This window comes from Clavelina lepadiformis, chromosome 5 (genome assembly GCF_947623445.1).
Source record: "Clavelina lepadiformis chromosome 5, kaClaLepa1.1, whole genome shotgun sequence".
NCBI classification, from domain to species: Eukaryota; Metazoa; Chordata; class Ascidiacea; order Aplousobranchia; family Clavelinidae; genus Clavelina; species Clavelina lepadiformis.
Window position 1 is genome coordinate 4921660 of NC_135244.1, and position 26795 is coordinate 4948454.

General features: G+C 38.4%; 2 protein-coding genes across 2 annotated transcripts in view; both read right to left on the reverse strand.

Annotated features, from left to right (window-relative positions):
* Positions 1-96: 96 nt before the first annotated feature.
* On the reverse strand, positions 97-6220 carry LOC143459752 (coiled-coil domain-containing protein 149-like). Its single transcript, XM_076957018.1, has 11 exons — positions 5922-6220; positions 5162-5795; positions 4177-4308; positions 3834-3986; positions 3344-3460; positions 2815-2987; positions 2666-2738; positions 2484-2595; positions 1715-1829; positions 1521-1597; positions 97-1381 (listed from the first exon to the last, which is right to left on the reverse strand). Exons 2-11 carry the CDS (start codon positions 5213-5215, stop codon positions 630-632), a joined length of 1758 nt encoding a protein of 585 aa, XP_076813133.1. The 5' UTR covers positions 5216-5795; positions 5922-6220; the 3' UTR covers positions 97-629.
* Positions 6221-6832: 612 nt separating this feature from the next.
* Positions 6833-26795, reverse strand: part of LOC143459746 (uncharacterized) — a 96713-nt gene continuing 76750 nt past the window's right edge. The window contains exons 146-199 of the mRNA XM_076957008.1: positions 26411-26642; positions 25937-26085; positions 25681-25819; positions 25452-25606; positions 25074-25212; positions 24714-24876; positions 24384-24505; positions 24103-24222; positions 23817-23946; positions 22382-23609; positions 22179-22305; positions 21979-22077; positions 21676-21785; positions 21307-21538; positions 20885-21164; positions 20641-20771; positions 20383-20558; positions 19847-20057; positions 19561-19713; positions 19299-19445; positions 19104-19219; positions 18691-18913; positions 18531-18554; positions 17566-17687; positions 17166-17341; positions 16863-17063; positions 16630-16760; positions 16368-16433; positions 16155-16273; positions 15709-15887; positions 15316-15507; positions 15097-15230; positions 14552-14731; positions 14147-14367; positions 13761-13994; positions 13545-13637; positions 13314-13431; positions 12831-13012; positions 12394-12598; positions 12019-12125; positions 11421-11643; positions 11244-11273; positions 10556-10677; positions 10362-10446; positions 10103-10269; positions 9787-9937; positions 9415-9582; positions 9162-9215; positions 8884-8978; positions 8637-8759; positions 8302-8461; positions 7971-8117; positions 7500-7605; positions 6833-7244 (exon numbers count right to left, since the gene is read on the reverse strand). Of these exons, the coding sequence (XP_076813123.1) occupies positions 7193-7244; positions 7500-7605; positions 7971-8117; positions 8302-8461; positions 8637-8759; positions 8884-8978; positions 9162-9215; positions 9415-9582; positions 9787-9937; positions 10103-10269; positions 10362-10446; positions 10556-10677; positions 11244-11273; positions 11421-11643; positions 12019-12125; positions 12394-12598; positions 12831-13012; positions 13314-13431; positions 13545-13637; positions 13761-13994; positions 14147-14367; positions 14552-14731; positions 15097-15230; positions 15316-15507; positions 15709-15887; positions 16155-16273; positions 16368-16433; positions 16630-16760; positions 16863-17063; positions 17166-17341; positions 17566-17687; positions 18531-18554; positions 18691-18913; positions 19104-19219; positions 19299-19445; positions 19561-19713; positions 19847-20057; positions 20383-20558; positions 20641-20771; positions 20885-21164; positions 21307-21538; positions 21676-21785; positions 21979-22077; positions 22179-22305; positions 22382-23609; positions 23817-23946; positions 24103-24222; positions 24384-24505; positions 24714-24876; positions 25074-25212; positions 25452-25606; positions 25681-25819; positions 25937-26085; positions 26411-26642 (8949 nt within the window). The 3' untranslated portion in view covers positions 6833-7192. The remainder of the gene's footprint in view (positions 7245-7499; positions 7606-7970; positions 8118-8301; positions 8462-8636; positions 8760-8883; positions 8979-9161; positions 9216-9414; positions 9583-9786; positions 9938-10102; positions 10270-10361; positions 10447-10555; positions 10678-11243; positions 11274-11420; positions 11644-12018; positions 12126-12393; positions 12599-12830; positions 13013-13313; positions 13432-13544; positions 13638-13760; positions 13995-14146; positions 14368-14551; positions 14732-15096; positions 15231-15315; positions 15508-15708; positions 15888-16154; positions 16274-16367; positions 16434-16629; positions 16761-16862; positions 17064-17165; positions 17342-17565; positions 17688-18530; positions 18555-18690; positions 18914-19103; positions 19220-19298; positions 19446-19560; positions 19714-19846; positions 20058-20382; positions 20559-20640; positions 20772-20884; positions 21165-21306; positions 21539-21675; positions 21786-21978; positions 22078-22178; positions 22306-22381; positions 23610-23816; positions 23947-24102; positions 24223-24383; positions 24506-24713; positions 24877-25073; positions 25213-25451; positions 25607-25680; positions 25820-25936; positions 26086-26410; positions 26643-26795) is intronic.

Sequence of the window (26795 nt, forward strand, 5' to 3'; positions counted from 1 at the left end):
CTTGTACCGCCTTTTACGTTAAGGCTATGATACGTCGCCTGAGAAATACTCTCATCGACATTTCTGAAGAAATCAGATTCGGAAGAGAGGAGACGATTTTCTCTGTCAAGCAACTTTATTCAAATACCAACCAACATTAACATGAATACTTGCACCTATACGCGGTTAACATGCAAACTGCTCTAAAACTATTCGTAAGATAAAAACACACAAACTAGTAGGAATAACATTGCACCACGAAGATTACACGATAACTCTAATAACTGCTACACAGAAACACCAACATAAAGAAAACTAAAATTGTGCAAAGCCTGGCAGTAAAGCTCGTGTTTTAGTTGAGTGAATTGCGCAGGTAAGTTTGAAGACGAGGAACGACTTGAACGCTTTCGCACCCATTGCATATAAAATGAACAATTGAACATGCATCAGTTTTGAACAACACAAAAGCGAAACGCAACAGCAAACAAATTCGATTGTCATTTAACGTATGTGGCCATCAGTAATATGAAAAAATATCGAAAGTTTTTACAGATCACAACGTTGATAACGGTAAATTGTAAAAATCGTTTACCCCGGTGTGTAAAATAAAAACAGTAAACTTGGCACCAAAATAAATATACATTTTTTTACTATGCTTGGCAAGCACTCGTCCGATTTTCTTTCTCACACGAGTTATTGGTGCGATCTTCACAACTTGCACTCGATAAAATTACATCTGAGTCATTTCTCGTCGTGAAAATCTCCTCTTGATCTGTTCCTTCGCTGTCAATTGTTTTCTCAATTTTATCTAATGATGGAGAGCAAGAGACACCGCCATCAAGGTTCGGTTGTCTGTTGTGAGTGTCATCGTAAGAAGTGTTTGACACATCTTTGCCAATCGACATATCGTGTTGTAAGCTAATATCTTGCGCCAGAGAATATCCGTTTGTAGCATTGTTGGCTGTACTCTCAATGTCACGATTACTTTCATCGTCAATTTCATGATCAGCGCTTTCTCTTTTAGTGATTGCTGTAAGATCAACGTCTATTGGTGACATTGCTGCAATAAAAGACTGAAGGTTTCCAGAGCTAAGTTCATTGGCACTATCCTCACTAGAGCTAACAGATACAAGCTTGTAGTCATTTTGCACGTTTGTCGTGGACGTAATTTTGCTGAGTCGCGATCCAAGGCTTGATAGAAACTCATCATCATTGCTCGGATCATCCGTGTCGATGCAATTTGCTGCACTAATCTTGTTTTTATCAACATCATTTGTTTCATGGCCTTCATCCTGACAATGGATTTCGTGCTTAAATGCAGGTAGAAAAGGAATGACGTTGCTCGCCTCCACATTTGATCTTCCCTCGTCTTCTGAGCACGATGTTTCTCTGCTGTATTTTCCTGATGTAGCAATAACAAAAAACTGTATTAGACACATTGTGCGAAAATGAAAAGAAAACAAATTTATTGCAAATAAAAATTATACTTGGCGAAACTAACTACGACATATAAAAGAAAACTGCAAAATCCAGCAGTTCACCTTGCATATGCCAGAGACCAGCCACTTCAAGAGTTTTTAACTTGCTTTCAAGATCTGAAACCCTATTGCCCAAAATCCTAAAACATTCGTAATAGAATTGATGCATAGTTTAGATTTAGCATGTTTCAAGCAAAATAATAAGCACGGCATTCACAAACAGATTTTAAGAAAGGTTATGACTTCTCTTGCATTACTTATTTGTGCTACGTAGGTGGTGTAAGGCAAGATTTTTGTCGTTGATGGTCTCCAACAAGGCAGAAACAATTGACTGTAGATCTGCAACCTGATCAGCAGAAGTTTCCTGCGATCCTGTTTGTAATTTCTGGTTATGACTCATGGATAAATTAAATAGTTATAGCGACATACAAGGATACCATGAAAGGCGGTGACCAATGTTCCCTCTAATTTTTCACGAGTCTGAGCAAACACACTAACTCCCTGAGCGGTCCCTTGGACCACTGTGAGCAACATCAGACGAGCCACGTGCGCACTGTGGCCATTATTATGCGTTTATTTTATTTTCAATGCAGGTTGGATTTTTTTCTTGTGCGCAGCACAGATTTTCTGTGCGCGGAGACCGTGTCAGCAGTGCGCATTTGCGCACGCGCGCAGCTTAGAGGAAACATTGGCGGTGACATAAACAATTATACTCAAAGTTAACATCAAATAGTTGCAACAAACCAAATGAAAATTTAACCTACTGTACTGTACTACTGAATAGTGTATAATATGTATGAAAAGCCTATTTTCTATCAGCTTATTGAAAAGCTTATTTACTACAGGACGTTGATAGGAACAAAATATATGTCAAAAACACTCTGCATAGTTTTTACCTCCAGTGTAAACATGAGCAAAAATCAGTATAGCACTTCAAAGAAATACTGACAAGCCACTGCCATTGTCACAAACACTTAGCAAAATAAATTATTAAACCATTAGAAGTGTGGAACAAACTATATCTACCGTTTGAGAGCAATTCTTTCAGTTGTCTCGGTGACATCACTATGCCAGAAGATCGAAGCAGACCAGGCTTGTTCAGTTCTCCCTTTGTCGGTTTCCTTGAATTCAACATATTCTAAAGAAAAAGTCTGTTTGAAAAGTTATGCCACTCGAACACCCCCGATTGTGAACTTGCATTTATATACCTTGTACTTTCGCAGTTGAGTATGAAGGCTGTTTTTCTCTGCTTGGCATTGTGTTATTCTCTCTTGCAAATACCTTGCAATAATTGCACAATTCATTGATCACTCATATGCATTTAGAAACTAATAATATCGAAAACTGAGGTATTTACTTGTTCTCCATACAAAGTGCGTCAACATCAATAATACGTTTTTTATCTCCAGTCAACAAATATGAAAGTTCCTGGTTTAGCCGTTCAATTTTCAAACGACAAACTTCCAACTCCTCTTGGGATTCGCTTGCTATGTCCGCTTGTGATTGATACTCCTTATGCCAATGCTCTCTCTACGGAAAGAACGTAACTTTTAAAAACAACACAAATATTTTGCATTGTATTAGGGTGTAAGTAGTTCACAAAGTACCACAAATACGAGACTGATTTTACATTACGAATTCCCAAAAATTAACAAACTCTTCGAACAAACGCAAAAATGCAAACTAACTACAGTCAAGTATTTCAATTGCTTTGATTGTCGTTCCCTTTGCAAAGAACATAGCGTGAGCTCGCTATCTGAAACGCCTTGAGGTTGCGCTTTCAGACGTTGCTCATGCACATTTCAGATTTATGCAATAAACAACCATCATATGATGTGCATATCCACCTGATGTTGATTGAAATACTGTATATTACAACCATTTACCTCTTGTTGTGACTCTTCAAGTTGGCAAACCAACTTCTCTCTTTCATGAAGTGGAAAATGTCTTGCTCCAACACCTTCGTCTCCAACAGTCTGACGAGCAAATTTTTCCCGAAGCAACTAAGAAGAAGTCCAATCAATAACTCAAAATAGGGCTTGAAAGAAAATAGATTCGCAATTACTGCACAACTAAAATGTTTCCGTAGTAACTGCAACATTATTGCTCTGTTTTTTTTATTGTTTATTTTTTGCCATTGTCTGTGGGGGACAAAAACAATATGGTGCTAACCTTGTAATAGCATGCAAAATCACAAATAATACACTCGCAAACAATTAACAAACAGGGAAAAAGCGGCAAAGCCCGAGGCTTTTTATATGCAAGTTATTGACTACAATGGTGCTATAACAATAGAAGGTTGGCACGGCTACCAAACCCAAATAAAATTAATACAACAAAAAATAAATCAACATGCTTGTAATGTTTCATGATTACTTTAACATCACCGTAGGCTTCATTCAGCTTTTGTTGTAGAACTTCACTGTGCTTCTGATGGGCAAGTTTTTGATTCCTGAGGTCCTTTAGCATTTGTATCAGACTTCCTTTATCACTTGTTAGAGGAATGTCTGCCTGCTCCCTTTTAAAGGCCTGTGTAAGAAGTAATTTAAAACAGCAAATGGGTTATTTCACACACTCCAAACAGAACAAATTTATATAAACTTCACTAAAGTAAAAATAACTAGATACAGCCTTACACTAGCTGTAGATGCACAATGTCATGAAAAATATATACAAATACCAATTATTCAGCAGTATAAAGGTATAATAAACTTCCAACCTGGCATCGCTCTTGAAGTTTCTCTGCCATGAGTTTAAATTGATCACGTTCACTTTGTGCCTTCTCCAAATCCTTTGAGATGATCAACAGTGCTTCACTTTTACTTTGCAATTTGCGCTTCAGCACCTGATGCTGGAAAAAATAACATCAATTAAATGCTTTCATCTTCTGCTAAAAATAGCAAGCCATATTATTAACTTGGTGCAGTGTAATAAGCAGCAATCTGAAAGCTATTTTTACAGCTAAAAGTTGTTAAACTAAATAACGATCAGTGTGGACATGGAATTAACTCATTTTTATTCTTGAACTTCTCTGTTAGAAATCATAATTCTTTATGATTATTATTGGAACTTACAGTATAAGTTCTATGATATTATTGTCAGAAGATGAGTTGTAAGCAATAATTATCATGCATGTTATTTTAGTGAAATTACACTGTCATAGTGACAACACAAGGTTGGCGTATTTTAGTTGAGCGTACAAAATAAAACACACCTTAAAACCCTGGTTAACATACATACTGATCTTATATCAATTTCAATATCAGTCTTTTACATAAACCGTCACTATGGCACAGTGGAAAATATGGTACATGCAAACATGTGGCCTGTCAGCAGGCATGAACTGAATTTTTTCCTAAGCTCGCCGAATCATAGTAACTTATATAAACAAGACAAGATTGGCTGTTTTAGCATTGATTTTCTCAGAAAATAAACAAACAATTTTGGAAATCAGTGCATAGCAGTTTCAAAGTGCAAGCTACCAAACTTCTAGTTTCAAAGTCCAAAGACAGAATGTCTATTTATGAAAAGGATAAATACAAAATATAACAAAGTTGGACCAAAATTTACAGGGTACACATATGTTTTCTTATCAGTCTAGGGTACACAAAAACTTTCAGCCTATCATAAAAGGAATAGAAACACGAGGCAATTACCAGTAGTTTATTAACAGTAAAACCAATTGAATATCAGGAGTATGATACCTCTGCTATTATTGCTTGCCATTCTGGATCACTCCTCTCTCGTCGAGCAGACATTTTCCACTGAACTTTTTCTGTACACTTTTTAAAGCATATTTCTCAGCGAAAACTGATGCAATATAGAACGCAATTAAAAATCACACTAGCAATGTTCTCCAATACGTCTTGGTCACTAGCTCACAAGCGTGAACCTATAGTGAAGCCGAATTGAAGCTGGGCAAAAACCTTTCTACATTCCGACGGCGAGGATAAAGAGGGTGATAGCCTACCATACCACCAGGCCCCATATGATTGTGTGCATACATGCGCACGCACAAACACAAGCCTAGTCTGTGATTATAAATCTTTATCGTCCTCTAACAAAGAATTGCAAATCTTTCAGAATAGGGAACGGCGCATAGCTAACAGCCTAACCTACTGGAAAGTTTGCTTTCAGTGCACTAGACTAGAAAAATGTGCAAATAAATGTAAGGCCAAAATTTGCGCCACGTCAATTTATAGGGAACAGGCAACCAGCTTCTTTTGACAAAAAGTCGACCAATAACCAACTTCACTTGGTAGTCGGCTGGTTTGAGCGCTGGGATAGCTCTTGCCTCTTGGCACCCCGTATGGAAAGAAAGCGTTGTGCACAACGTAACTATATAGTGCACAAAATGGGTCAATTCGATTAATTTTGGTTATTGCAATGGGTGATTATTGCAAGTAATTTCCAAACAGCGACATTTGGTGTACATACAGGCTTACCGGTGCACAAAAAACTTACATTTCATACTAGGATGGCATTTGCAGTGACGATGGCTGCTGACGCAGTAATGCCATTAACGACGCTGGCTGTTAGTGGTCCTGATCTGATAAATAATTACATTACAATATAAAAAAAACAAATAAAATATGCTGGTATAAATTGGAACTAGTACAAATGCTAGCTCGGTATGGTAGTCGAGTGGTTCGAGCGTTGGCCTAACAATAACTGCGGCTCGTGTTCCGTGTTCGATACCCATACCATTACCGTTGTAATGCCCTTGGACAAGGCATTGATGACCCTTGCTCCTTGTTATTGTTACATCATTCTTAGTGTGTAACTTGTACAGTAGTAAGTTGAATGCTAGCGCATGCGTTAGTTTAGTAATAGTAGGCTAGTATGAGGTTTTTCGTTTAGTAAAATGCTTTAGATTACTTTTTTCTTGGTGTCTTTACTACAGGTATCAAAAATAGAATCTTAGTAAATATGCACTTCAAGTAAGATATGAACTAAATTTATCAGAAGGGCTTGTTTATGAAAGCTTCCCTATTAGAAATCAAAAAAATATATTATGCCTACAATAGCGTCTTAAGTTTTCAACAAGTTGAGCAGCTGTTGTGGATTTTTCCAAGAAATGAGTGCGGCTCGATCAATCACAGCCTGCTGTTCAAGCGCCACTTAACATAATGCAATGATGCGGTCATACGATTGAATCACAACAGTGAAAGATACCTTGTAAGCGGCGGCAAGTGCTTTGACTAGAGTGTTGCACATCTATCGTGGCTATATCGAATAAATGACCATTTGATATAACATTTGCTAGGGTACCGCTAAATCCGCAAACGGAGTACTGCACTTAGTTCTACTTTGGGTCAATGCTAATGTTACTGCTCGCAGCCTTGTTCGAGTATTCTTATATCGAATCATCAGAATTAATACTGAAGTGAATTTTTATCCAGACTGGAATGCAATTCTTCAATACATGCAATGCGTAAAATAACAAAGCAACTTGTATGACAAAAGCGTGGGCGTGAACAGTGCCGCTTATAATTTATCAATAAAAAAGGCACCGCATACAATACAAAAACAACTAAAAGCTACATAGAAAGTGCTTCGTTTGGGCTTCATTTTATACGCTCATTTCACATAGCCAATAGTGCAATTAACGTGATAACGTAATACTTGCAGCAAACGAATGGTTAAGTGCGTTATGAGATTGCAAAAGATTGTTAAATAAAAATCTAATAGCAACATTACAAAAAATACGTAGAAAGAAGAATATTCGGACGACGTTAAACTGCATTCCGAGCAGATTCCTCCGCCTTCGGACTGTACGTTCCCTGGCTGCATGTAAATAAGAAATGAAAGTGAAATTCTGTCTCTGTAACGGGGATTTATATCCTGCTCAAAATAAGGTCTTAGCTAAAGGTGTCACCAACTTACCGACTTAACTCGAATTTCTTCATCAGTCAAGCAACAAAACAATCAAAGCAAAATTACCAAAGTTTTTTTATGTTAGCTCGCATATATAGCCTGAATGTCGGCAATGTGACTACATACTTGTACCGTACTGTCTACTTTGAAATGTGGAATATTTACCTGTTTACTTTCTTGTACACCAAATAGGCGAGAAGGACAAGGGCAGCCAGCATGATGACGGCAAGCAATACGAGGATGACGATAAGGTATTCGTCGTCACCGCGACCTGAACACGACAAAACATTCATATGTGCTGTTACTTACAGCATCGTAATTGTACTATACGAAGAATGCCATTATTTATTTTGTAGTTGTAGCCTACAGTATCCTTATGCCAACGTCTACTGATAATAATTTATAATGTTTAACAGCGAGGGCTTTTAATAATAAACATACAAGTTTAAAAACTTATACTGCACGTAAACGTTTATCAGCACTTGATATCAGTTTATAACCCTAGCCTAGAGTAAGACGTTTCATCCCCAAACTTAGCCTACACATAAGTGCTGCAAATCTCTTTGAAATGGTAAAACACCAATTGCGGCAAGCTTTGCAAACTAACGGTAGACATTTCAGGACAGGATAACGAACCTTCTTGCACGCAGTGCCTTCCTGGGTATCCGGGCTTCCTGTCGATATACCCAGCCATGCACTTACAATTGTAATATGTCTCGTCCCCGTAGCAAAATGCATTCACGTGACAATCTACGATCGACTCATCTTCGCACATGTGGTAAGCTGGTGAGAAGAAATTGTTATTGAAAGTCACTTTTCATTTTCTTTTCAATTTAAAAAAAAATCAAATAGTAAATATTTTGTAAAAAGTCACAAAGCACCGGTGACAGAAGTAAATAGTTTCGAGTATGCACAACCTATAGGATTTGTAAAAATTGATCTTTTTTTGGTTTATTCAGTCGCTTACGTCCAATGAAGATTTTATCAGGCGGAATGTAGTGGCCTGAATGCGTCTTTCTTAACGTCATATTGTGCGTGAAAACTCGTCGAATTTCTTCTTCAACTTTGTCTTCGGTCATGCTCTTGTTAACTGACGTTGACGTAAGTAACTCCAAATTAAACTTGACCTAAACGCGAAGAAAAAGTTGCAAAATCAATGTACAGTATACAAAAAATTCTAGCCCTGCAGGAATAGGCACGATTTTAGAGACTCTCCAAAGCTGCCCAATTGCCCATATTGAAGACATGCAAGTAAGGTAAACTGGGGTGTTTGAGACATAACTTTGTCTTGTGACTGAATACCTTTAAACCGTATTGCTCATCTTCAACAGGTCTTTTCCTATACCGAGCGTCGGATGCGTTGAAGAGCTTTGGTAGATTTGTTATAAAATCTGTCAAATTGCTTCTCGATATTCCTTCTAGTATCTGGCAACAAACACTCGACATTATTTCTCCGCTGGAGCTTTTCCGTGGTGAAAAGCGCATAGCAAGAAAATTTAAACGAAAATCAACTGAAATCAAACACGGGAATAAATGACATTCTACTAACCTTTTCTGTAACTTGTTCTAACGCAGGTTGGTAGTTTTCGTTAAACGAATCATTATACTTGTCTAGCTGCACGAAAACAACTCCATACAAGGTCACTGTGACAAATACAAAAATAGAAAAAATCAACAACATTCCAGATATACGATCCATAATAAAACTAATCTTCTATATATATACAGTATTACTTTTGCATCTGACACGGTGTTAAAAGTTAATTACGGTTTGGGGAGATGAGCTGCGTATCCTACCCACTGACTTCAAACATTGAGGTTACTTACATGGATACACGATGGGTGCTTTCGTCGGAACTGCCGGAAGAATTGGTGGTATGGCTGAGATTGAAAAAACAATAACAAATTTATTTAAAAAAACTTACGCTAAAAAATCGGTTTCCATCACACTGGAAAGGGATCAATAAATCAGCGGCGCTAAAAACCCTAATGTAACTATATGATACATTAGCGTATGATTATGATTACGTGTACGTTATATGATTAAAAAGAAAGCAGAGAAGCAACGAATGTCTTCTACCGTATACTCTTAATGTGTCCACATCCAGCGCTTTGCTTAATTCCGCATTATCCGTTATCTCATCGTGCAATTCTTCATAGAGGGTCTCGGAAGATTCTCTTTTATTGAAAGGGGCAGTAATCTTGAATTGCAGCATATTACCAGCTGCTCTTCTTCTGCGGCTTGCCACTGAAAACAGAGAATTTTTACTCAAAGCACTCACAAACAAGTCACTCACTCACTACCAGGAAAACGGAATGAAATCTAGTAATAAGTTATTTTAAAGATAGGTATAAGGTATATGTTGTGCAAGTGAGAACTATTTGAAGTTATTCTGTATACAAAGTGATACTTTGCATTTCAAACTATGCACAACACCAAAATTCAACTTACCATTTCCACCATTATCATTAGTTAAGTTTGAAAGAACGCGAAGGAAAAGTTGGTTTATTTGGTCGATTTCTTTCGTCCATTTTTCGATAACAGGGGCTTCCCCAGGTGCAAACAAGGACAGGTTCGATCTATCTCTCATAAGTGGTTGTATCTAAGATGAGAAATGGATATAGATTGTTTTCTTATCATGTTCATAAGGATTTACTTGCTCTTTAAATCATATTGCAATACATTACTGGGAAGTAAACATTAAAAAACGTATCAAGCAAATTAACATCAGGCCTTAAAATTTCACCAGCGTCGTAGGACGACTCACCATTTCAATGAATTTTTCGTCAGATATATTCGACGTTTTTTCAACGTGAGCTGCAAATTCGCGATTATCGCCAAAAGTCAAGTTACTCAAGGTCGAATTACTCTCAGACATGGCTTGAATGAAGTGATTCTCAATTTCAGCGATTGTCTGGGTTTGGTTATCAGGCACTATACATCAATAATGTACAACTGTTAATGTTCAAATTACAACGACGATGCGCCATTTGTCTATGGCTTTCGTAATCAAAGCTTTTCCTTACGTGTTATATGTAAATGACCGCGAACTGAGCTCGTGTCAACGGGTTCAAAGTGGTCCACCTCTACGTTCGGATCCACATAGGCGAGCTGAAAAAAATATCATAATATTTTCTTGATTATTCTGATCAAAACCTAAACAGCCATACTGGGTTATATAAAATGTTACAATGTAATGAAATATATTTCAAATACCAACCAGATTTCGAAATGAAGCAAGGTGTTTAAAAGCGGTTTCTGACGATGAATCAACCCACATGTTTGTGATGTTTTCCAAACTTAACTCATGGATAATAAACGACGCGATAAAACTGTTGGATTCTGCAATCAGAGAAAATTAGCATGAAGGCGGATGTATTGTAGGGTTACCATATTTTCGTGGCCTAAAATCCGGACACTCTTTAGTGCCCACTAGCGGTTTTTAAAAATGAGGTATGAACACATTGTCTGTCAATATGACGTCACAGTAGCAATGCTTTGCTTATCCATTGTATACCGGAGTGGATTTTTGAACATAGTGTCGTGAATTCACTAGGCTATTGGGCTATTTCTGATTTGACCTCTGGTGATCTCTAGGCTAGGGTTAGTGGTTAGGCTATGGTGATCTCTAGGCTAGGGTCTAAGTCAGACACGTCGCGTGCCACGTGTTGGACAATGGACACCCCTGATTTACAGGATTATTCCCGCAATTCTAATTCCCCCAAAACGCCCATCATAAAATTCCGGACATTTGAGCATTTTTTAAAATTCCTCCCGGACGCAAAATTTAACCCTACATTCCGGACATGTCCGGAATTTTCCGGACGGTATGGCAACCATGTATTGTGCGTGATGTAAAAAACTTGTTTATTTCCTAATTCTGTTATTCCAGCAAAGTTGGAGCTTACCGTATGGTTTCGGAAGGTAGGGTCCGGGAACTAAAAAGAAAAGAACGAAATTGCATATTATGTAAAGAAAATGGCACCGATTCCACAGTTAGAGAAGCTGCACCGTTACAATACCACTTTCCAATACTTATGTTATTATTTTTCACACCAATTGCAATCAGCATCACTGGAGTTTACCTTTCACTTCAAACGAAGACGAATTCGTGTAAATACCCGGAGGTACTGCCTCTGAGAAATCATCCCAATTTGAGAAATAATCCCTCCCATCGTTCTGCAGATCGTCAGCAAGAGCCGGATCGTCTAGTTCCGAGATGAGAGTAAAGTTAAGTCCGAAGGAGTCGTCTTCCAACGGTGTCAGGGCCACGAAGTCTACCTCAATACCAGGAAGAGCCGTTTTCACCTGCATGGTGAATTTAACTCGGTTATTGTTTATGATGCAAACCACCACGAACAGCTATTAAATTATTAATCATGTTTTTATTGTTTACGTTTTGCAATTAACTGCTGGACGGTAAAACGGACTGCTATAGAGCTAAACATAAAATAAAAGAGCAAACAACTAACAATCAGTTTAATGACGGAAAAGTCGGCCTTAACCTGTTAAAGCACAGTGGTGCCCAACATCGTTAACACTGTTACTTAGCACTATCGTTAATACAGATGGTTGGTAAACACTGTCAAACCTATAGATTGCGATAAAGATTAAAATAAGACAGTTAATAACTCATGCGAATACATGGTCAGGTTTGCTATACTCAATAACAGTTTTACTTACAATGTCTAACATTCTCTTTACAGCATCATCAGTCTTGTTAGCTTCCAAATCCGCCAGCAGATTTAGAATTGGTGTAAATTTGAAGTAACCAGCAAATTGTCGAGGTTCTGAAATACCATGACGGGCAATAAAGAATTGTGCAAACTTCAATGTGCAATTATGACATAAAATGTAAGAGCTTGTGAAGCAAATTACAAAAGACAAGCCCTTCAAAGCAGACAGGAACGTTAGCAAGACTTCAACAAAAACAAAATAAACCCAAATTCCACAAGTCATTAAGCCTGCGCTAAACAAGTTTCTACGACGATCATTAAAGGCCAAGGTAAAATGTTTTACATATTACGGATGGCAAGTCTTGGATTTGTTTCTATCTACCTCCGACTCTAAACTCCGCATCCGATGTTTTGTTGGGAGCCGAATTCAGATCGTCCTCGAGTCCTTGTACATCTGATGGATCATCAGCATCCTGCTGGAGCACCATATGAGCAAGGAGGGATCCGTCTTCTTGATGTTCAAAATATTGGACTTCAGGATTCCAATCCGACGCATTTGGAAGAGCGTCATTGAATGCTTCGAGGGCCTGCAACGTAAAAGCGTACAGCGAAGTTATAACCAGGACTTTGGAGCCGGAGCCGGAGTATAACTTATAACAGATGGCACTGAAGGCTTTATTAATGATTTGTTTTTTTAATACTTTACCTTGGGCGTCAAGATGTTAAGGTCAATCATCTTTTATATCAGCTTTATATATTTTCTGTCAACTTTTATTGATACTTTTTCTCTAACCCGTTAAGGCGATCTTTTTTTCTTACCTGGTTGGCATAGCGATCAAACGTTGTCTCATTCACTTCGGGATAGAGATTAATGACGTCATCGATTGGAACATCCGGAAGAAGAGCATAAGCAACCAGGAAAGACTTTGAACCCAGAGGCGGATTGGTCGTTTGGGGAGTTGGCGGTTGTGGGGTGGTCTCAATGACTTCCGGTCTCCGAGCTAAAAGAAGCAAAAACGAGATTATGGTGGAAAAAGCCAATATGATATATCATGTACAAGCGCAATGGATCGTTTGACTGGTGGGCTTATTTAGGTTTTTAGTAACCTTTTATGGTGGGCAATGCTTCTGAAACCACTCAGTAAAATATATAGGATACCAAAGGCACCATAAAGCTAATGTCTATTATTCAAAGTACAGTTCTGTATTATTCTGTTGCTGGCATCGTTTCAACACAATAAATATTTGGCAAAATTTGTTTCAAAATATATTTTTCTATGTTATTTAAAACAAGTTACTTACCTCTCACAATGATTGATGGCACATCGACGTTTAACCGTACATCCGGCGCAAACTCCCGAGTTGTGTTAGTAAGCCCGACTGGCGTAAGAGCCATACCAGGCAGACCGTCAATCCATACCTGCACAAAAAACGCAATCGTTAGGGTAACGTACGAAGCCGTATTCTCTATCAGTAGAGAAAAGAACAGAAACGCGAGGTAGAACAAAAGTTGCTGCAATTGTGAGTAGATACCTTTGCTTTCACCGCATTTCCATCGTCGGTCGGTTGAAAATCGTCAAACGTCACATTAACCTTTGGTTCGTCCTTGTTTATGGCGTCGGCAAACTAGAAAAAAGAATTTCAATCACATCTGAAAACTATAAAGCATTGGGTAAAGTTTAGTCTTACAAACAAACAAATTGTATACGACTACTTTATGACAACAAGAAATGCGGATGATGTACGTACAAGATCAGCAATAGCCTTCGTGTTGTTCGGATTATCGGCAAGTTCCGGGAAAAAGACGTCAGGGTTGTAATCGAGAATGGCTTCTCCTTCAAATTCACGAACGATGTCCGATCCGACATCGACAGATTCGGGAAGTACAGTGCTCTCGTCGTCTTCCGATGCCGGTTCCGACCAATTCCCGTTTCTAAGTTCCTCTTCGACTCTTGCTGGGTCAGTTCCATTCGGGAATGTCAACTGTTTTAAAAATTTAAAAATTATAGTTAACAATAGTAAGTAGCGAACCATCGACAGCATAAAAGTGAGAACAATTTATCAGTAAATCTTAAGCTTTGATTTCTGACTTATATGTTCGTTGTCCCTTTGCGACATAGTTACTGTCACTTCACCTTGAAATGAGCAACGAGTTTAGGCACGTCTTTGTCAGGTTGGTAATATTCAGTCTCAACTTTCAGTGGCTTGCTCTCAGGTAGATGTTCAAACAGAGCAACGTTCAACGCATTGTCGGTCTGGATATGAGGACTGCTCTCTTCGTCATCGATCATGTCTTCCCTGTCCTCCGGGGACAGTGGACCATTGAAAATCAGCTTTCCGATATATTCAACGTATTCTAAAAAACAGTTGGCTACGATTTAGCACGGCGTAATAGCCACGCAAATTTGAAAAGCATAATAATCAAACACAGCACCAAAGTAACGTGAGAAACAAAACGTCAGAAATTGTCAAGATAAATGAAAGAAAACGTAATTCCCCATTTTACAAGCATGTAAGTAAAAAATGACAACTTTCTCCACCTGGAACTTCAAAGGGCGGTACGTATGTTGTCACATTGGCATTTGTAGAATTGAAAAGGAAGGTGACGACAGAGGGATTAGCTTCAGGCAATGGTTCAATTATGGCTTGTCGACGTCTCCTGGACGGTGCTGGAATCAATTCTGGTTTTCTTCTGGCAACCTTTGTTGTCTCGAGATCGACTGTTACATCAAAACGTGCTTTAGAACTAAAGCCAGTCAAGTTATGTGATCTCAATGTGACATTTTATCAGCATCTCTGATTAATACATTTCAACCAAGCTGCTTTTGCAAATCCTACTTTGTAATACTGTTGTTAGCTTTAATTCTGTTTCATTGCCTTTTGCTAATAAACAAATCGGAAGCAAGTATTTGCACTAAACGTGGTTGCGTTATTATGCATAAGGTTGTATCCACGTAGAGAAATTTTTGGGAAATAGTTTTTATATTTGTTTAACTAAACCAGCTCGATCGAACCCAGCCTTAACATATACTTTTTAGAACTTTGTACTACCATGTAAGTTACTCTTAATTATTGTTTGCCATACTTGGCAACCGGTAAACGCTGTCGCCCATAATTTCTCTTGCTTCTATTGTCAGCTCGAATGGGTCGTTGTAGAGGTTATCGTACATTGTGACATCAGCGATTAGTTTCAAACTATCGCCATTCATTGGTTCAAATCTGAAAACAATCCATGCATGAAAAATAAATACAAACGAAACGACCACACCGTGCAATTTGATTTAGCTTAATAGCAGAACAGCACCTGTTTACTTCCACAACTGTCAAAGCGTCCATATAGGACGCTGTGTCTTCATTAATAGCGTCGGATACAATTTCAAAGACTTCGCTTTCCTGGTCCAGAAGTTGTTCTCTTATTGTTTCATTGAAGCCCCAGACTTGACAAACGAAAAAGAAGGATCGGGGTGCTGGAAGCTTAACCGAGCTCGGTATGAACCTGTATTAAAAATAAAAACCTGTGAAAAACTCTACTAAAGCCAATGGTGAAAAGATAGGGTTTAAGAGAAACAGCTACTTGTAAAACTTATAACAAACAATGGAAATTAGTGCATTGTATTAGTGCAATGCAATTCAGCGCTAAATCAGGCTGCGAAAATTCGCAGAACTTTCGAATTATTACCAACGTAAAAAAACTCACGGTGTGTCCTTTAGCAAGGCGGTTACATTTTCTACAAGCATATTTTCCAAATAGGGCAGGTCTGTGTAGTCTGTATGCAATACGAAGTGAGCGGTGAGACCGTCCAGTCGAAACGGCGAAAAATATTGAGCTTGTACGACGAGGCGATATTCGTCGGGCAAGGTCAGCATCTTGTTAAGCTGAGGAGAAACCGTACAGATTACAGCAGGTTTTGGAAATTTAGTTCAAATGTTAGTGGCATTTTGGAGCAAAAAACATAACTGATACAACTATGTGGAGTGACAATAAATTTTTTATTGGTATTTTTCGTGTTGCTCAGTTATCCTTTCATTGAAAGATTCAAACGTTTTTTACACTTCAATTAATTTCGCTTTATTTAACCACAAACCATGCATTCATAAACTGACCGATTGCAGTTCCATATAAAATAATAAATTAACAAACACCTCTTCGTTGGCCATCGCAAGTTCTTCAATGAAGCTGGGGCTATGGTTGTCAATGCAAGCTTCTATGATGTCTATGTGCTCAACCAAGTTCAAAAAGGTCAGCTCGCCGGTGTGGTGATCTGTTGGAGAAATGGTGTTTCAAGATCATTGTTTCCTGGTATAAGCGATTATGCTTTTGGAACATTACAATTTCTGCGTGCTGAGTTGACTTACTCAATGACAAAGGTTTTTCCAAGATTACAGTTATGTTGAGATTAGAAGGTTCAAGCAGTATAGGATCTGTACACATAAAGAAAGGTTTGTATCAGAAACCTATACATAAAGTATTTTTGCAACAAAAAAATTTAAGGCTTGTCTGGTCAAAACACATCAGCACAAGAGTCACTCTAATTAGGACAAAGAATTAAAAGTATGTCAACCAAACCATAGAAGCAAACATCCTACAACTGTAGCCATACAAGCGTTATACACTTACACAAAGCGTTGGGATATTCTTGAAGCATTTTTCTCATGTCTTCCGTCATGGTGAACGGGTCGCTACCGTCGTTTGTAGCTAGAAGTATACGGAAATGAACTTTGACCCGGTCGTCTACTGTTGGGAAGATTCTGCAACAAAATAGTAGTAACATAAGTTAAAGTAAGTTAATAGTAGTTACAGCGGTAAAATATATTTCAGAACATGCAAATGGTTGAATAGCGACAACTTACTCAGTCACTGATATGGCCGTAATGGCGCTCGAGTTCGTATAATTGCTGAAACTCTGCAATAGATTGTAAGAAAATTCCTGTAATTCCAAGCTACTCGTATCTTGACCAAGACGAATGCCTTCTTCTAGGCTGGTATTTCTCAGATACGCTTCACCTAGCAATTTTCTTTCGGTAGGGATAAAAACTGAATCATCCAAAAATCTGCCGAAAATTATCAGCAAAATTAAATTTAAAAATCTAAATAAAATCCATACAGATATTGGATATGCCTCAAATTTTCGCACATGCTTTAATAATACATACGTTTTAGAGTCTATTTCGGCATTTGCCGCGGCGTAAGCAATGGCTGCATTTTCAAGCAATGCATCATCAGCCGTCTCGGATTGCAAGACAAAGTGGACGGTGAGTCCGTTCTCTTGATATGGAGCAAAATATTGAACATTGACCAACACTGGCTCTTTTTCGAACGCATTTTGCAGCTAAATTCGGAGATTTGAAACGTAATTATCACAGAAATTTAACTATAAGTAATAAAACAAAGACATAACTAAAGTTAATGAACAACAACGACGGCAAAGTCAATGGCTAACAAATACACAACAATGCAACCACTTGTTTAGGCCACGAAGTACGGCAATAAATAAAGGGTAACAAATGTGCAAGTGCCGTTGTCATATTAAATGCAGATCATTATGAAACATGCCTCGGTCTGAGCGAGGTCTTGCATTTGCTGGTAAGCTTCGCTGGACATATTCTTCATCGCTTCCATCAGGTAAGACGAATTGGTGGAGACATCAGCGAAAGAGACTTCTCCATTGTGAGTTTCTTGTAAGGGAAAACATAAACTAGTCAGTCAATTCTCAACAAGAACAGCAAGTTCGAGCGAAGGTTTTAAAATTAAATCAGGTGTCATATTTGCCCAACTCGACCAGCTTTGCCAGTACGACGCACCCTGGTTAAAAAGCGTCGATTTGTAGGGGTATTTCTTGATAAAAAAAGCTGACGTTTTATGAATTCTTCTGAAATTTTACAGGTCATCCGACTTTGCAACTTCGAAAAAATTCGGCTTTGCATTTTGTGAGATATTAACATATTTTTATCAAATGTTGCTTACTAACTTTTATGCTGACCTGGTTTAAATTATTCGCTTGCTAATATTGGGCTCAGGTGGTCAAAATTTATAATTGCCGCTAGCTTTCGCGAGAGAGAAGATGGACTTTTTCTATTCATCGCAGTTCACACTAAAGGCTGCTCCGCTTTTCTCTCTCGTGCTGGGCGGTTGTATGGCGCCCCCTCGCGTTGATCTACTTTCTCGCTTTTTTGTCCCAGATTTTATGCCGCGAGTAATATGCATGAAATGCAAACCAGGGGGAGCGCGGGAAGTCAAAGGAATAAAGGAAAAACTGAGCTGGGTGTAAAGTTTGGCGTTTTGCGCAAGGTCTGCTTTTCACAACATTCGTATCATGCAACAAAGCAAAAACCAAAGAATATTTCTTTTAACTCGTGAAAACCCGGTTGTTCTACGACGTGTAGTTTTCGAGTAATATGCAGTATAACCACGGGTGCTTCGCTACTACACACTTAGCCCCTCGACCGACATGGCGAAACGGTATAAATAGGGTGTTGGTAGGCAACAGATAAAATAAAAACTCAATAAACATGGCTTACCTGTTAACAGCGGAGGCAAATCGACTGTACAAAACAAAAAAATATGTTATAAGAATTAACTTGGAATCTAATAAGACCGTTAATTTCAATAGCCAAAATAAATTATTGTCAAAACTATGTGCAGGAGGTGTACACAAGTAAAGAATAGCAAACGGCTTACAATAAATCTCCACGTCATTGAGAGGGGTCCTTGCTCTTTCGCCAATGAAGTTGTTTAGAACGATTTCAAGTTGAATAGGTCCTGTTCCGTCATAACTGGGCATTGTGACGTCAAACGTAAAATATCTAATGCCACTACTATCATTTGGTTGCAAGACAAGATTGTCTATCTCGCTCCCATAAATTCCGTAGAATGGTGACAATTTATCAAATAATGCGACAATCTAGATAGAATTAATAGAGAATTTATTTATGGATGAGGAATCGTACGTGCATGATGACGTCAAATGCATTACAATGTCAATGGTCAATGGTCATTAGGCAAAGTCATACATTTATTACTGTATCAACCATCACATAATAGTTTTAAGAATAATAAAAAAAACAAAAATGAATTAAATTCAAAAATTTTACCTCAGCAAGGGCTGTGAGTTGTAGTTCCTGATCAGTTTCGTCTTCAACTGAAATTGATCCTTTCCCTTTGAATTTACGAGATTCGCCGACACTCACCCAATCCCAGGCAAGATCATCTGCAGGGTTAAAATATGACCGACGTTAAGGTTATAATAAGCTACGATAATAAGACACGAATAATAAGAAAGCGTTTACCACTGGTTATAACCGATAAAAATTCGGTTGCATACAACGCGTCAAAATCATAAGGTGACGTGTCGTCTTTCAATTGGATGTTGAAATGAATCATTATCTGATCCAACCAATCTCGTCGTGACTCCAAATACCACGCTCTTGCCGAATCTACACGTACAGGGAACGTTAAGTAAAATTGAAGCAAACATTTATTTGCGAATTAGTGAGATTAAAACTTAAAAGTAATACAAGTACACAAAATCCATCCTCTTCGTATCTTTACCAATATCGACTAGATTCACAAGGTCTGATTCTCTCAATGCAGATTGCAGCTGTTCGTTCAGTTGTTTTAGCAAAGCTGCCTGTTCGGACGTTGGAACTTTACTCATCAAGCTATGAATTTCCGGGGGTAAAAGGCCTCTAACGGGTACCTTTCCTGCATTTTAAAAGCCAGGTTTCACTGAGCAGTAGGCTATACATTACATAAAGTCTTCCATCAAGCAAATTCAATGGTTCATTTCTCCAGCTTCCCAATATTCTATCAGTATTAATAGCAACGTAGCAGAAACCTGGTATAACAAGCCCTTCCACTTTGCCTTGCGGCCAAACGTTTAAAGATCCGCCGACAATTCTTCCCACAAAATCGCTGTTATTGAGTCTTGACGCTGCATCCCTCATCGCCGCTTCCACAATAATTGGAGTGATGGGAGTGAAACTGTCTTTCGGGCCCAGGTTCACTTTGATATACGCTTGCTCGGGCACATCTCTGTCTCTTCGTAGCTACAACCATATAAAAGTTTCTAGTCATTTTTTTAAGCTGTAGAGATGCTGTGGGTTTTGGTCTAAATTAGTAAAAGTTACAGACGTTGGTGAAATAAACCGTTCATACCGGACTGAAAATGATGTTAATTAAAAATCATAAATTGCAACGTGATTAACTCAATATACTGTATGTTATTATTAAAAGTAAATGAATATATTTATTTCATACTTTTTTACCCTTAACGAATTACTTTACTATAAATGTCAAGTTAAGAAAAATTCAAATAAAATAATAACCAAGTAATATATTTTTATAACCAACTGAAAATATAACTTCCGTCACCTCAAGTACTCCTGCAGCTATAACCGGCAGGGCGGTTTCATTAATGATTCCTTCAACTAAAAGCATAACGTCAGTGTATAAAGTCATCAAACGAGTGAAATCATTTCCGTCAAGAGCGTTCAAATCGCTTTGATCAAGTTGATCGAGATTAAATTGCAAAAACATGAGCCGTAGATCTGAAAACATAAAAAACAAATCAGTAAAATGCATGTTTTAAAAGTGATCATAACTCATAGCACAGACCTAACCCATAATTACCTCCAGGTATATTAAATGTACCGTCTTCTATTGGTAAGATTGTTAATGTCGAGTTAATGTCATTACTGATGCCAAGCAAGATTTCCGTTGAATTAACTGATGGATTCGACACCAAAGCGTGAGCATATATCCTATGAATATAAGCATTAATAAGCCGACATTGGTATTATTTCAATTACAATACCTGGTGTTAGATCAAGTTCATATAGAGTTTAGTGTAGATTTACACTTTCATTGTCCATACCTCGATGCAGGTGGAGCTACAGGTTGATAATATTGCACTGTCAGTCCACCAACATTGTCACTCATGCGATCTGCCAATTGGTTGAGAAAATCTTGAGTACGTTCCCTAACGAAACTGTGATTGGATGATTCTGGTCGGTGTATAACGTCATATACAAAAGGCGGTGGGATGTCTAATTCAAATCCCAGTAGGAATGAGTTATTTGACGGAGGCGGAGCAACAAGAACTCCGGGTTCACAAAATCTCTCCTCATCAGACCGAGCAGGTTCGAATCCAGCAGCTGCATGACACAAAGTACACGATAAAGAAGCTAAAAATTCAATACGCAACGGCTTGGATAAAAACGATTCCATATACATAATAAATATGTCTGTCAAGCAACTAGAATGGTCATTTTCATTACTATCATCTTAAGAACTCACCAGTTACGACAACGGCGTCCAGATCGACGTTGAAGAATTCTTTCTCCATTCCTGCTCGTAATAGTCTCAGCACTTTACTAGGCGTGGCGCTTTCATCGTCTGTTGATGAGCTAATTGTAAATCCGGTTCGAAGACTTGCCGGATCGAAAGTTTCCGCGACAAAATCAACTTTCCAGTTTGCCCCAAAGTCGATGCGATCAGAGAATGATGAAGAACGCAGAATCAGACGAAGCTTTGATCAAAAAATACAATATGTTACAAGAGGAAGTCATCATAGATTTCCTGATTACAATGCCATTTTCCTAAGCCGAACTTTTAATTAACTTAATTAACGTAATTTTAACTTGATAAAACGCAAGCCAATCTCACTGCGACGTTGACCAAATCCCTGAAACTTTCTTCAGAGTCGCGTAGTGTTGAATCGACGAAACCTTCGCTCAAACCATTGATCGTAATAGAGCCGGAGAAAAGGCGCTTTCCTGAAAGAAGACAATCAGTTTGCACATCACAATCTTCAGAAGTTGCAAACAGTAGTATGTAATATGGAATTGTGCTATAGTACCCTCATATAACATACTACTGGAAACCATTCCCGATTATGAGTATTTATACAAGGAAATTACAGAATATCGAAAAATGTTGTATTTTCGGTCACGTATCGTTAAAACAAACCTGAAATTTTGAACGTCCCGGGGAGGATCGTAAAATTTCCGGGAGAGCTTCCATTTCTTACAGCATACTCCAACGTGCATGCCGAGCCGGAATCACGAGCTAAAAGTCGTAACAAAAGTGTATAACTTATAGTAATATATGTACGAAGAAGGTTCAGAGTAATAAGAGAAAAGTACTGTATTTAAAAACATATGATTTACCATCAAATGTTACAGCAAAGTGCATCGCGATTGTTCCATTGTCAAATGTTTCATAATATTGAACTTCAACATCAGCTAGTCCCGGTCCTGTTGTATAATTTAGCGCTGAACCATATTGATCAGTTATCTAAAAAATAAATACAGGACCTTTAAAATATTGTCATTGGCGTTCACCACACAGTGATTACATAACAGTGAATTACATAGTTTCGGAAAGTATCCTGTAAACGACGTATTGCTGGTGATGAACTTTCGTCTAGGCCACTTCTGAAGTCAGCAAATGCATTTATTACGTCAGAAGTAACGTGAACCACGCCGACATACACTTCTCCCGCTATAAATGTAGACTCGGTTGTAACGAGTTCAGCTGTCGTGACGTCATCAATAATCGTAGAGCTGCTATCATCGAAAGATGGAGTTGTGGCGTTTGGTGATGACGTGGATGTATCGATAACAAAAGATGCAGTTGTGACGTATGATGATGAAGTGGATGTGTCGATCTCAAATGATGTAGAACTGACGTCACCAAAAGATGCAGTGACATCTGGCAATAACGTGGATGTATCGATCTCAGATGACATAGAGCTGACGTCGCCAAAAGGTGCAGTTGTGACGTCTGGTAATGACGTGGATGTGTCGATCTCAATTGATGTAGAACTGACGTCACCAAAAGATGCAGTTGTGACGTATGATGATGACGTGGATGCTTCGATCTCAAATGATGTAGAACTGACGTCACCAAAAGATACAGTGGTGATGTCTGGTGATGACGTGGATGTGTCGATCTCAGAAGAAATAGAGCTGACGTCAACAAAAGATGCAGTTGTGACGTCTGGTAATGACGTGGATGTGTCGATCTCAAATGATGTAGAGCTGACGTCACCAAAAGGTGCAGTGGTGATGTCTGGTGATGACGTGGATATGTCGATCTCAGAAGAAATAGAGCTGAGGTCACCAAAAGGTGCAGTTGTGACGTCTGGTGATGACGAAAACGTGTCGACCTCATTAGACGTAGAACTGGTGTCGGCAAGATAGGTAGTTGGGGTGTCTGCTGATGACGCAGTGATCATAGCACTGGTGACGAATTCAGTAATTTCTGTTGCTTCCATGCTAACAGATGGATTAGAGGCTGTTGATATACTTTCAGGTCCAATTGTAGATAAATCCGCTTCATCCATAGAAGCTGTAGTATTGCCACGTATAGTTTCTACTGTTGTATATATCAAAGACTCAGCAGTGGATTTCTCCTCTAAGAGTTGTTGGGTTGTGGTCTCATCTTCTCCTGTAGTCATTTCAGTGAATTCTGTTTCGAGTCCGGTGGTAGAATCCCCTCCTGAAGATGTCAAAACCATCTCTGTTCCAGCTGAACTGGTCTCATCTCTGACACGTTCAGTGGTTGTTTCGGCTCCAGTAGGCTTGGGTATACCGGTCCTATAAAAGTTGAACAAGCAATTTTGAAGCAGTTTAAAACTATGGCACTGATATTAGCAACGGGTACAAACTGAAACAGGTTTGTCCCAAATTGCATTTAGTATGTTATGGTGGAAGGAATTGTTTATAACCCCCATAACAAATATTATCACAGTATGGTTGTTAGTAATGTTATAAATTCACGTTGCTTAGCTGGAATATGCTTACACGTTGGCACCGGAGGGGAAAGGGGGCGGTGTAGTGGGTGGTGGAGGGGGTGGAGTTGAAAATATGTCACTTGATGTTGTAGAGTAGACATCAACGGTTTCGGTTGTGGTGAATGCTTCACTTGTTTCCACTGAATTAAAAACATCAACATTACAAACATTTTCTTGAAAACGTTCTTACAGTATAAGCGACTTACTCGTATACGTATGACCAGGCTTCCCAGAAAACATGTAACATGTTTTATTGACAAAAACGTTTGATAATTTTTAGATAAAATGGTGCTTACTAATAGACGCTGTCGTGCTAGATGATATCTGAGGTAGCGCGGTTGCATTTTCTTCAGATAAGGTCGGCATAGGGGGTGGTAGTGTAGGCGGCGGCGGTGGTGGTGGTGGAACAGCTGCTGCTGTTGTCGGAAAATGAAAAAATTTATATTTTCAATATTGGTAGAAATCAGTAAATAAACAGATTACAGAACAGTAGCAAAAAGTAATTTGGTTTTGTTTCGCTAAATTAGGATGAGATTGCCCAAATCAAACGCTTTTCTAAAACAAATATGTAATTTACCTGTGGTTCCATTGAGAATAGCGCTGGGACCAAACACACCCTCTGTCAGTCCTCCTGGTGTGATCCAGATTTCATATCCTTCGCTTGGTCTCAAATTGGTGATTGTATGTTGAACTTTGGGACTAAAAAAGTGGATCTTAATTACAAACATTCGTGTCTTATTCTCGCCTCTCTTCTACCCACAGTCTAGTTTCAAAGCTGCATTAGCAACGACAGAAATTCTTTGGTAGTATGCTATATTTTGTATAATAACATATCATATTTGTATAATATTTTTTCTTTTGTGTACTATTCAACTGCCACCGTTGCAACAAAAGCAGCGCAACCTACTTTAAGGTCCAGTACATTGTGACGTTGTAAGCAAGATCTGATGTACTGTTGGATATTGCCATAATTAGGTATGACGCAACAGAGGGATCGCTATCCCATTGGACGGATATGGAGGTTTGGTTCAAGTCAACAATCTCAGCATTGGTTGGTTGCAAGGGTGGAACTAAAAATAGGATGAAGGGTCCAGTGAAACGCCTATTGAGTAGGTGATATCGTCGAATGCAAAAGTGTAGGAAGAAAGTTGCTCATTACAATAAATTTCAACTCGCGAAAAAACGATTTTCACGATAATATCAAACAATGAAAAGGCAGAGTAAAAATCCTTGTACAGTAAAGTTTATCATCATATCAATTACTTACGAGTTGAAACTATTCTAGTCACAGGTGGACCGTCGACACCGCTCGTAACTAAAGTTAACGTGACGTCATAATCTCCGCCAGCAATAAGTTGATCGAAAACTGTTGTAGTGTTTGCTGTGTTTGAAGGAAGAGTTTGGGTCTGTAGTAGTAAAACATAAGTATTGTAAAATGTAAATTTGATAGTTATGTCTCTGATTAATTCCTGATCATTCGAAAAGTCTTCAATTTATATGCGTTCTATGACATATTTGAAACCATGCGTACAAGAAAATGTTGGTTAAATGTATATTACTGCTGCATAAGCATAAATCGTTGCAAAGCTGCGAAGTTATAATAAACGAAATTAAAAAAATTTTAATCAGTAGACACGCACAGTACCTCTAAAGCCTTTCCTGGAGGACTTAGCTCTGGGTGCGTGATTGTGAATTTGTACTCTTCAAATTTATCAATTTCGGAAAACAAAGTCAGTTCGATTGAAACTGTGGTCACCGTTGAACTGGTGGTCCAGTTAAACCATGGACCCGCAGCTGGTACTGAAACAACCATAATAACGACTTAATCAGCCAAATGCAGTTCTGAATTTCAGACATAATTCATTTCAACTTACGTGTCGATCCTTCAGTCGCATCAGGGTCACTTGCTGCATTTCTGAAATTGCTTGTAGCTGTAATGACGTAACGCGTTCCGGGAGTCAAGTCCGTGTCGAAAGTAAAAGTCGCGTTTGTGTCCAATTCGTCTGGAGCGACCTGTACACAGTGCACCGATAAGTTTCAAGTAACTTTAACCAAAATACTGAACTGTACATAGATATAATTGTAATAAAAAATGATAGCTACAAAACAGACTTATTTTTAACATATTACCTTGATGGAATCTACGAAGTTTGTTTCATTGTCAGCAGGTGCTATTTGTAATTGGTAAAACTGCACAGTGCTGTTGGAGGGTGAAAGGGAAACAGTGATGGAGTTTGGTTTTGTGTCCGACACCGTCACAGTTGGCTTGAGTAATGGAGCTAAAGCATAACAAGCGTTTCAAAACAACCTATATTTCATCAGTACTGTAAAAAAGTCATTTGCATTTGTATGTATATGTTGCTAATGACGACGAACAAATACAACCAAAATGGTTGTAATCTAATTAACCAATACGCTACGAACATTCACTATAATCTTTAAAAAAGATTAATGCACTGATAATGCATTCCAGTGATGTTTATGATACTAATAAAATCTATCACCAGTTTTATCTAGTCCTAAGCAACTAGACTATAAGTTACTTCTATTTTGTAGTTACGATATATGCGATTATACGAAATAAACAGTAAGAGCACAACTTACGTGTTGATTCGTAGAGCTCGTGATGATCAGAGACATAACCATTGACGTGAGCATAAACACGAAGAGTGTAATTTTTTCCTGGAGGAAGATCATCAAGGATTGCGCGGGATTCCTCGATGTCTGTGTATTTTCTGTAGAGGACGAGGTTCGGATCGTGGAAATCTTCCACATCTGCTGCAGGTGCCCCTCGCCGCATTCGATCCGGAAGATAATAGACTTCAATGATGTATCCCTGGATCGCAATGACAAGTGTTTGTGAGCCAGGAGATTTTATACGAAATGGTAATTGTCAATTTAAATCTACAACAATACTTTAAGCGACATACAACTACCATCAACATAATCTAATTTTAAATTTTCTTATAAATAGTCATGTTTGAAGAAA

Bases quoted from the DNA above. Each gene is read 5' to 3' on its own strand.
- LOC143459752 (XM_076957018.1), bottom strand. From the start codon at position 5,215: ATGTCTGCTCGACGAGAGAGGAGTGATCCAGAATGGCAAGCAATAATA. The intron at 2,596-2,665 runs GTATATAAATGC...CTTTTTCTTTAG, and splicing joins CTCAACTGCGAAAGTACAAG to AATATGTTGAATTCAAGGAA. The intron at 1,382-1,520 runs GTGAACTGCTGG...TTGCTACATCAG, and splicing joins TGGTCTCTGGCATATGCAAG to GAAAATACAGCAGAGAAACA.